At 42.2% G+C, this 11879-nt stretch overlaps 1 protein-coding gene across 1 annotated transcript in view; it reads right to left on the reverse strand.

The window, feature by feature from the left end:
- Window positions 1-3395, reverse strand: part of LOC126248540 (uncharacterized) — a 351785-nt gene extending 348390 nt beyond the window's left edge. Inside the window, exons 1-2 of the mRNA XM_049949599.1 lie at window positions 2741-3395; window positions 41-343 (exon numbers count right to left, since the gene is read on the reverse strand). Coding sequence (XP_049805556.1) covers window positions 41-262 — 222 coding nt within the window. The 5' untranslated portion in view covers window positions 263-343; window positions 2741-3395. The remainder of the gene's footprint in view (window positions 1-40; window positions 344-2740) is intronic.
- Between the last annotated feature and the right edge of the window lie 8484 nt (window positions 3396-11879).

Below are 11879 nucleotides of genomic sequence, written 5' to 3' on the forward strand. Positions count from 1 at the left end.
AACTGGTATTTGTTAAAGCAGATGGTGAAAATTATCTTACCACAGGTCTAAAACCAATTCCATTACTTTGATGAACTTCAATAACAGTCTTGTTATTTAACTCTTGCAATGGATGCTGGGCTGCAGGGATCAGAGGTGTTGATGATGAATGATCAATATCTTCGGTTAGTGTTTTGTCTTTGTGAAATTTCCTTCTTCCGCTCACATTCCTTATGTTCCTTTCAGTACGTCTCTGGGCCCGCCCCTCTGCACGCCGATGCATGGTCGTACTGAGGCAAACCCAAAGACTTCTTCAAGTCCCTGCAGCCTCATGCATCATACTACAGCATGTTTGATACACATTCTGTAACAACATCAATAAAACAATCTAAGATCCCTAAAAGTACTTTCGTGTGTGCAACTTCTTTCGAAAATAAATCATAGCCGTATCTCCAGAAACACAATCAACACACTTGTAATGTCATTGGTAAGCATTAAGTTAATATTAAAAGGCACAATAGTGTCACACAGGGCTATATTCTAACTCCCCTTGACATATTCTATCCAAATTATTAAATGTAATTAACATCATGGCTATTCAAATGTAAATGGAAAGCGTACAGCTCAGACTTTAACTGACAAATGTAACAAGTTTGATCTTGTATCACGTAAGATAATTTCAATAAGGACGTGCAGAATTAAAACTAGATCGAAGCATACAAAATCATGATCAAAATACAGGGGTTTGGACAAATACATGAAAACAATGTGAGAAGTGCATACTTGAACATAAATGTAGATGCTAGCCAAGCCTGAAGGCTGTAATGTTATATTTGACCACAAAGAGCACCCATGTAATGTCCTAAATACATTGAAATTGCAAGTCATGGCCAGAACATTATTCTGTGTAGTTGTGTGTTACATCAAAGCTAGGTGAAATCAAAACTGGACAAATCAACAAGTTAGCTGAAGTGTTTGGTGTTTCAAGAGGCACCATAACAAAAATTTGTGCCGCATAGGCTACAGGAAAGGCAAAAAGGTATCATCTGCTCTCATAACATGGCCAAAAGTGTATATCAAGTGATCATGACACATGGTCACTAAGAGGGTTGTGGCAAAAATAAGAGTACGAAGGCTGCAAAGATACAAGCAGAACTGAATGTTGCACTTGTGAAAGGTATCAGCACCAAAACAACACAAAGAGAGCTTCAGAAGTTGGGAGTTGAAGAGCATACTGGAATTCCAAAACCACTCATCACTGTGCAAATGCCTATAACAGGAATACATGGTGATGAAGCTATAATACCTGGACTACGGAGCAACAGAAGAAAGTCATTTGATTGGATCAGTCTTGTTTCACTATATTGTCAGAGTTTACATCCAAAGAGAGAAACATGGCACGGGTTTGCTGATGATTGGGGGCTACAATATTGTGGTATTCCATGGGCCCCATTTTACTCTGCAAAGTCATATTACTGTCTAATATGATTTGACCATTTTCGTTGATCGGGTCCATCCCATGGTCAATGTTTGTTCCCAGAGATGACACTGTGTTCCAAGGTGACAGGGCCTCTGTTCATACAGCTCACACAATCCACACGTGGTTTTGTGAACACAAAGATGAATTGTTGCATCTTCCCTGGCCATTGCTGTCACCAGATGTCAATATTATTTAGCCTTTGAGGTGTACTCTGCAGAGGAGGATGCACAATTGTTGTCCAACTCCACAATAATTACCCAAACTCCCTGTCCCACCCCTCTTTTAAGGAAGAATGGTATAAAATTCCATTTTAAAACCCAACACGATCAGGATTTATAAATTCTGACATGACTGAAAGCTGTTCTGAATGCCAACAGTTTTCCTACATGATATTAAGCATGGTAATGTGTTGTGTGTAAGGTGTTTCCACATTTTTGTCCAACCTCTGCATGTACTTTATATTTTGATTTCCTGGCATGTTATACATAAGAATCTCGTATCTAGAGATGTATGGAAGAAACAATGTATATGACCAATGTAAGGGACCTAGCTAGGTTTGGAAGCATCTGTTCACACGAATGGCACATTGTTTCTCATAACACTTGCACTTATGAACTCCTGACCACATTTCCATGAAGAAATAATGAGCAAGACATGATCAGAACTAATATATAGTGTCAACAGCTGTGCAAAATGAGTGGTCATAGTGCATTCACCTAAAATTAAAATATTTAATAAGACAGCAGTGCAGAGCTTCAACCCCAAACCTCCATGTCAGAGTCACACATGCCAGAAGCTAAACGTGAAGTGGTTCTCTCGGCTACAATAAATGATAACCCTGCATTAACAAATAGTTTTATGTTTCGTTACGCCACACAGAAAGGTTGGTGATTAATCTTAGTATAGTGACCTGTTACGCAAAATGTGATAACATTCCACTTGAGATGTGTGTATTTAATGAAACACGAAATACACACCACTCAAAGTATTTTTTTTTTCGATCAAATAACTGTGCCTTAAATATTGCTAATGGCGTAAATCTTTACATTACACAAACAACATTATGCGAAACTATTCATAGCTATGTTGGTAAGAATGAAAGAAGACAAGGAATGTCAAAAACAATTTGCATGTTTCATTACCAAAAACCATCAAGCACTTTTCCCACAATAACAATGAATGATCTCAATATTTTATAGAAAAATGAGTTGCATGGGGAAAGTGTATAAAAACAATTATAAACATATTAAAAAAACAATTTTTCTATTACTTCCTACTTACCTCGTTAATATTGCTTCTTCTGCAAATTTCCGGTATAATAACTGTGGTGCACTCATTGCGATTATTTTGAAACCATGATTCCTGTATTTACAATCACTGCGAATCATTCAGTCACACCGAAACGATAATGATAACGAACTGCACACTCAAACACAGTTGACAGTCGAAAAATTTTGAGTGGTTCCGGAACAAAATTTCAGATTTTCATACGAATGGTCAACATTTACTCTTGTTTAAAAATCAATTGACAACAAACCCATATCATATACACAGGACGACGCACTGTAACACTAAAATGGTTGTGACTGTAACCAGCTAAAACAAAATATCATTGGCTGACAGATAGTCACGTGCCATATTTCTGATTTGTTACTGACAAGTGGTGGAAGCGTTTCTAAGTTGCTGAGGCTTAGTTAACTGTTGCTAGGAGCATGCTACAGTACATTCATTACGCTTCGTATAGCACACCTGACAGACCACCATCATTTCCGAACATCAGCACCAACTACACAAAATCTATTGGCAAACATACACAAATTCCCGGGTCCTTAAACAACGTAAAGATTCTTTCACTAAATTTCAATGATTCCCAACATACATTCTAAAATATTCCAATATTTACAGAGCCGAAAGTTCTAAAACGTCGCAAAGTTTGTTAATGAACAGCCTAATTGTAATTGAGAAATTAAGGAATCGATACGTACTTTCAATCGAAATTTCATATCAGTTCATATATCGATATTCAGATAAAGTTGTGCTGAAAAGTTGTTTTCATCGATCCTCTGAAGGGCTGAAATACGCATGTTTAACAACCATCAAATCGTACACATAAGATAGCTTCAGGCACGTGTGCTTCGGTTGACACACTCAGGAATCGCACAGAAAGACATTCCAAAATAGATGGAGACGTAAAATGATTGACAGATTCGAGAATGATTTATTCTCCAGCACAATCACAGTAATTTCTAACGAATTGACCAGTTTTGATAGACATCAGCCATCCTCAGATTATAAAACACACTCACGCTTCAATTCCACGACTGCAGAAAGAATTGTAGTGATTAAACAATGGCTTGCATGATTTTCTGGAAAGCATGTTTACAATGAAAACGGCCAGCAAGATAGGTTTCCACAGGCATGCATTTCTTACATGTGCATCCCACAGCACCTCTCGTGAGAGCCATTGTACATGTGGAAACGCCCAACTTGCACACTATCATGCATGCTGGCATAAAATAAAATGAGAGGTCCTCAAAGTCACACCGGTGAAGCCAACAAATTCAGTGGATAGCCATCTTGGTGTGACCAAACTATCGCTGTTGTCTCTACTTTTTGGAAGTATGTTGAGCTATAATGGGGTTCTCATTAGTGCCTCGTTGCACCATCGTACCGATTGGGAGGCGAAATCAAGAGGAATGAGATTTCATGTACAAGATGTCTCGCTAACTTGTTATTTTTCCATTTTTACCGAGAACAAATAAGTGCACACCTTTATTGTCCCATTGCAAATGTTTCTCTCGTAACATTTATAATTTCCAAAAATGGAGTGCAGGCAACTCTGTGGGAGAATGTCGTGACGAGTAAGAACTGCTGAGTATCTAAATAGAGCATTTTGAAGAAAAGAACATTGAGTGAACGTTGCTTTCAACAGTTCGTCTTAAGGAAAATGCAGTGCCAACAAATTATCCTGCTCACCCAAAACATTTGGAAAAGCTACATTAACTCATCGATTACAAGTTAACGTTTCTGCATAAAATATATGTTGATTTGATCCATTATAAATGGTTTTTGAAAATATAAAATATATGTTGTTGTTGTTGTGGTCTCCAGTCCTGAGACTGGTTTGATGCAGCTCTCCATGCCACTCTATCCTGTGCAAGCTGCTTCATCTCCCAGTACGTACTGCAGCCTACATCCTTCTGAATCTGCATAGTGTATTCATCTAGTGGTCTCCCTCTACGATTTTTGCCTTCCACACTGCCCTCCAATACTAAATTGGTGATCCCTTGATACCTCAGAACATGTCCTACCTACTGATCCCTTCTTCTAGTCAAGTTGTGCCAAAAACTCCTCTTCTCCCCAACTCTATTCAGTACCTCCTCATTAGTTACCGAGCGAGGTGGCACAGTGGCTAGCACACTGGACTCACATTCGGGAGGACGACGGTTCAATCCCGCATCCGGCCATCCTGATTTAGGTTTTCCGTTATTTCCCTAAATCGCTCCAGGCAAATGCATCGATGGTTCCTTTGAAAGGGCACGGCCGGTTTCCTTCCCTATCCTTCCCTAATCCGATGAGACCGATGACCTCGCAGTTTAGTCTCTTCCCCCAAACAACCAACCAACCATCCTCATTAGTTATGTGATCTACCCAGCTAATCTTCAGCATTCTTCTGTAGCACCATATTCCGAAAGCTTCTATTCTCTTCTTGTCCAAACTATTTATCATCCATGTTTCACTTCCATACATGGCTACACTCAATACAAATACTTTCAGAAAGTACTTCCTGACACTTGAATCTAAACTCGATGTTAACAAATTTCTCTTCTTCAGAAACGGTTTTCTTGCCATTGCCCGTCTACATTTTATATCCTCTCTACTTCGACCATCATCAGTTATTTTGATCCCCAAATAGTAAAACTCCTTTACTGCTTTAAGTGTCTGATTTCCTAATCTAATACCCTCAGCATCGCCCACATATTTCGACTACATTCCATTATCCTCGTTTTACTTTTGTTGATGTTCATCTTATATCCTCCTTTCAAGACACTGTCCATTCCGTTCAACTGCTCTTCCAAGTCCTTTGCTTTCTCTGACAGAATTACAATGTCATTGGCGAACCTCAAAGTTTTTATTTCTTCTCTATGGATTTTAATGCCTACTACGAATTTTTCTTTTGTTTCCTTTACTGTTTGCTCAATATACAGATTGAATACCATCGGGGATAGGCTACAACCCTGTCTCACTAACCTCCCAACCACTGCTTCCCTTTCATGCCCCTCGACTCTTATAACTGCCATCTCGTTTCTGTACAAATTGTAAATAGCCTTTCGCTCCCTGTATTTTACCCCTGCCACCTTCAGAATTTGAAAGAGAGTATTCCAGTCAACATTGTCTAAAGCTTTCTCTAAGTCTACAAATGCTAGATATGTAGGTTTGCCTTTCCTTAATCTTTCTTCTAAGATAAGTCGTAAGGTCAGTATTGCCTCAAGTGTTCCAATATTTCTACAGAATCCAAACTGATCTTCTCCGAGGCCGGCTTCTACCAGTTTTTCCATTCGTCTGTAAAGAATTCGAGTTAGTATTTTGCAGCCGTGACTTATTAAACTGATAGTTCGTTAATTTTCACATCTGTCAACACCTGCTTTCTTTGTGATTGGAATTATTATATTCTTCTTGAAGTCTGAGGGTATTTCGCCTGTCTCATACATTTTGCTCACCAGATGGTAGAGTTTTGTCAGGACTGGCTCTCCCAAGTCTGTCAGTAGTTCCAATGGAATGTTGTCTACCCCCGGGTCCTTCTTTCGACTCAGGTCTTTCAGTGCTCTGACAAACTATTCACGCAGTATCGTATCTCCCATTTCATCTTCATCTGCATCCTTTTCCATTTCCATAATATTGTCCTCAAGTATATCACCCTTGTATACACCCTCTATATACTCCTTCCACCTTTCTGCTCTCGGTTCTTTGCTTAGAACTGTGTTTCCATCTGTGCTCTTGATATTCAGACAAGTGGTTCTCTTTTCTCCACAGGTCTCTTTAATTTTCCTGTAGGCAGTATCTATCTTGAAACTTCCTAGCAAATTAAAACTCTGTGTTGGACCGAGATTCGAACTCGAGACCTTTGCCTTTCGCAGGCAAGTGCTCTACTAACTGAGCTACCTAAGCACGACTCACGCCACGTCATCACAGCTTTACATCTGCCAGTACCTCGTCTTGTACCTTCCAAACTTAACAGAAGCTCTCCTGCGAACCTTGGAAAACTAGCACTCCTGAAAGAAAGGAGCTTCTGTTAAGTTTGGAAGGTAGGAGACGAGGTACTGAAAGAAGTAAAGCTATTATGACGGGGCGTGAGTCGTGCTTGGGTAGCTCAGGTGGTAGAGCATTTGTCCGCAAAAGGCAAATGTCCAGAGTTCGAGTCTCAGTCCAACACATAGTTTTAATCTACCAGGATGTTTCATATCAGAGCACACTCCGTTGCAGAGTGAAAATCTCATTCTAGTATCTATCTTACCGCTAGTGAGATAAGCCTCTACATCCTTACATTTGTCCTCTAGCCATTCCTGCTTAGCCACATAGACTTTTCTTTATTTTGGGAACTGCTGCTCCAGAAATCAATAATCATTCATATACGTCAAAGACTTTTATATGCAATTTTAATTTCACGCATCTGTTCATTCTCTAATGTTGGCAAAAGATGTTCCCTTCAATCCAGATGCACAACTTTATGACACTGTTCTTAATATCACGAGAAAGTTGTACACTATATCTGAAGTGAACATGCCAAACAGGAAGAAAATCAAGTTACCTCAAAAACCAAACTGTCATCTCATGTATTGAAATAGTCATTTGAAACATACTATAAAGGACTCACAGAATAAGGACTACATAGGTGAAGAGTATTTTTGTGATTAACAGCGTATTCAGAGTAGCCTAAATGAAGAATTGTTACGAAAGCTTCCTAGAACAATAAGTGGTATCAAGATGGGACACCATATTTCGCATATGATGCAATATGTATCTCTACATAATTTCATTGATTTAAAGATTAGTGAAGTTATAAGTAACTGTTTAAAAATACTATATTTATGAATTTGCGTCTCACATGAGACATCAGTGGTCACTTGATAATCACTTGGTATAACAGTCTAGTATGGCTCACACAACGAGACTGCATTAAGTCTGTTTCTCACAAATGAATGCAAGTGCAGTGATCTATTTATCATTGAAGGACAGTAAGCCAGAATTGTGATAAGATACGCTGGTTAATAAATTACAAGTTTGTCTTGTGTGTGAAATTGAAATAAAGATTTAATTTAACAAAGCACTGTAATATAGTTTTGCTGATTATTTAAATGTGTAACTCATTTGTTGTTGAAATTCTGTTTTACAGACAGCATAACTGAATATAAGTGCACTAGTGATTGTAATCGTAAGTTATAATCATGACTGAAATATTAACACATCAAAAAAAGTTTTGCATCACCTCGGTTCTGAGAGTTCAGGAACCTGTACAGAAAATTGGAATAGAGATCAACATAAACATCATTTCCGCCCTTGCTCATGAAAGAAACACATTGCATGTTGTACCACCATACAGCTAGACCTTCAGAGGTTGTGGTCCAGACTGCTGTAGACACTGGTACCTCTAATACCCAGTAGCACTTCCTGTTGCATTGATACATGCCTGTATTCGTCGTGGCATACTATACACAAGTTCATCAAGACACAGTAGGTCCAGATTGTCCCACTCCTCAACGGCGATTCGGTGTAGATTCCTCGGAGTGGTTGTTGGGTCACGTCGTCCATAAACACCCCATTTCAATCTATCCCAGACATGTTCGAGAGGGTTCATGTCTGGAGAAAATGCTGACCACTCTAGTCGAGCGATGTCGTTATCCTGAAGGAAGTTGTTTACAAGATGTGCACCTTGGCCGTGCGAGTTGTCCATGAAGACGAATGCCTCGCCAATATGCTGCCGACATGGTTGCACTATCGGTCGGAGGATGGCATTCACATATTGTACAGCCGTTACGGCGCCTTCCAGGACCACCAGCAGTGTACATTGGTCCCACATAATGCCACCCCAAAACAGTCAGGGACCTCGACCTTGCTGCGCTCGCTGGAAAGTGTGTCTAGGGCGTTCAGCCTGACCTGGTTGCCTCCAAACACGTCTCCAAAGATTGTCTGGTTGAAGGCATATGCGACACTCGTCGGTGAAGAGAACATGTTGCCAGTCCTGAGCAGTCCATTCGGCATGTTGTTGGGCCCTTCTGCACCACGCTGCATGGTGTCATGGTTGCAAAGATGGAGTGAAGTTGCTCATCATGCAGTCTATTACGCACAGTATGAGTCATAATACGACGTCCTGTGGCTGCACGAAAAGCATTATTCAACATGGTCGCTTTGCTGTCACGGTTGCTCCGAGCCCTAATCCGTAGTTAGCGGTCATCCCCTGCAGTAGTAGCCCTTGGACGGCCTGAACGAGGCATGTCATCGACAGTTCCTGTCTCTCTGTATCTCCTCCGTGTCCGAACGACATTGCTTTGGTTCACTCTGAGACGCCTGCACACTTTCCTTGTTGAGAGAACTTCCTGGCTCAAAGTAGCAATGTGGACGCGAGCGAACCGTGGTATTGACCATCTAGGCGTGGTTGAACTACAGACAACAAGAGCAGTGTACCTCCTTCCTGGTGGAATGACTGGAACTGATTGGCTGTCGGACCCCCTCCATCTACACTCCTGGAAATGGAAAAAAGAACACATTGACACCGGTGTGTCAGACCCACCATACTTGCTCCGGACACTGCGAGAGGGCTGTACAAGCAATGATCACACGCACGGCACAGCGGACACACCAGGAACCGCGGTGTTGGCCGTCGAATGGCGCTAGCTGCGCAGCATTTGTGCACCGCCGCCGTCAGTGTCAGCCAGTTTGCCGTGGCATACGGAGCTCCATCGCAGTCTTTAACACTGGTAGCATGCCGCGACAGCGTGGACGTGAACCGTATGTGCAGTTGACGGACTTTGAGCGAGGGCGTATAGTGGGCATGCGGGAGGCCGGGTGGACGTACCGCCGAATTGCTCAACACGTGGGGCGTGAGGTCTCCACAGTACATCGATGTTGTCGCCAGTGGTCGGCGGAAGGTGCACGTGCCCGTCGACCTGGGACCGGACCGCAGCGACGCACGGATGCACGCCAAGACCGTAGGATCCTACGCAGTGCCGTAGGGGACCGCACCGCCACTTCCCAGCCAATTAGGGACACTGTTGCTCCTGGGGTATCGGCGAGGACCATTCGCAACCGTCTCCATGAAGCTGGGCTACGGTCCCGCACACCGTTAGGCCGTCTTCCGCTCACGCCCCAACATCGTGCAGCCCGCCTCCAGTGGTGTCGCGACAGGCGTGAATGGAGGGACGAATGGAGACGTGTCGTCTTCAGCGATGAGAGTCGCTTCTGCCTTGGTGCCAATGATGGTCGTATGCGTGTTTGGCGCCGTGCAGGTGAGCGCCACAATCAGGACTGCATACGACCGAGGCACACAGGGCCAACACCCGGCATCATGGTGTGGGGAGCGATCTCCTACACTGGCCGTACACCACTGGTGATCGTCGAGGGGACACTGAATAGTGCACGGTACATCCAAACCGTCATCGAACCCATCGTTCTACCATTCCTAGACCGGCAAGGGAACTTGCTGTTCCAACAGGACAATGCACGTCCGCATGTATCCCGTGCCACCCAACGTGCTCTAGAAGGTGTAAGTCAACTACCCTGGCCAGCAAGATCTCCGGATCTGTCCCCCATTGAGCATGTTTGGGACTGGATGAAGCGTCGTCTCACGCGGTCTGCACGTCCAGCACGAACGCTGGTCCAACCGAGGCGCCAGGTGGAAATGGCATGGCAAGCCGTTCCACAGGACTACATCCAGCATCTCTACGATCGTCTCCATGGGAGAATAGCAGCCTGCATTGCTGCGAAAGGTGGATATACACTGTACTAGTGCCGACATTGTGCATGCTCTGTTGCCTGTGTCTATGTGCCTGTGGTTCTGTCAATGTGATCATGTGATGTATCTGACCCCAGGAATGTGTCAATAAAGTTTCCCCTTCCTGGGACAATGAATTCACGGTGTTCTTATTTCAATTTCCAGGAGTGTAATAGGCGCTGCTCATGCATGGTTGTTTAAATCTTTGGGCGGGTTTAGTGACAATTCTGAACAGTCAAAGGAACTGTGTCTCTGATACAATATCCACAGTCAATGTCTAGCTTCAGAAGTTCTGGGAACCAGGGTGATGCAAAACGTTTTTTGATGCGTGTATATTCCCGATTGTACAAAATCATCAAGTGAAATTGATAGTATCTAGAAGAACCTAGACATTCTTAGAATGGAGGAAAAATGTGTGGGACAGACTAAGACAGGCGTTGCTTGACATTGAGTGTGAGCTTCCGATTTTTTGGTAATGCTTAATTCCACCTAATATCAATCAACAATTTTCATAAAATACTGTTGTGTAGCTTTGACTAGAAAGCGTCATTTCAGTGCTTGCATTAAGAAAGTCGTACATTTTGGTTGTGAAATTATCGAAAGGATCTTGTGACATTTGCACTGTTAACTATTACAATGTAGTCAGTGCTTAATGAATGAAATTTACATAAATAAACCAAGCTCTCAACTGTCTGACTATGAGTACACCTCTGTGAAAGATGTGACTGTCATTTCAGTGAATTTAAGTAGAGAGAGTAAGTTTCACACAGTGTTTTAAGGGATAAATTCTTGTTTTGGTCATAATAACATGGCGAATTGTCCTGCCCCCTAGCTTCAGCCAATGCTTGCACTCAGCATTAGTAACGCCATCCTCCTTTATTTCTATCTCCATGCTGTCATGCCAACTAATGCAGTTTTCACAGGTATGAATTTGTTACATATGCATCCCCCATGTACTAACCTTACATGCAAGCTAACATTTCACATGTCAAAGTTGGGAATTTTACTTACACGACTTTCAAGACATTAGTAAATGAAATTAGTCATATGGGAGTTATGCAGCTTTTCCGAAGAGCTAAAAGTCCAAATTGCACTGGCTGTCACCTCACGTTCTGTTTTGCAAAACATTCTGCAATGCATTTCAAATGGCGGTATCCCCATCAGCCGTCCCATCCCTTCTCATAACTTCATGGCACTGTCAAGTTTTCTCAGGAGGAAAGTCTTGCCAGCTGACGTCATCAGTCCGTTGTTGTTCATGTCAGGCTAATTTATTCTCAATATTTGGCCACGCACAGATCTCCATATTTCGTTTTGTTGTAGATTTCGTGGTTAATGTTGTTGTGGTCTTCAGTCCTGAGACTGGTTTGATACAGCTCTCCATGCTACTCTATCCTGTGAAAACTTCTTCATCTCCCAGTACTTACTGCAACC

The sequence above is a fragment of the Schistocerca nitens genome, chromosome 3 (genome assembly GCF_023898315.1).
Source record: "Schistocerca nitens isolate TAMUIC-IGC-003100 chromosome 3, iqSchNite1.1, whole genome shotgun sequence".
In the NCBI taxonomy this organism is placed as follows: Eukaryota; Metazoa; Arthropoda; class Insecta; order Orthoptera; family Acrididae; genus Schistocerca; species Schistocerca nitens.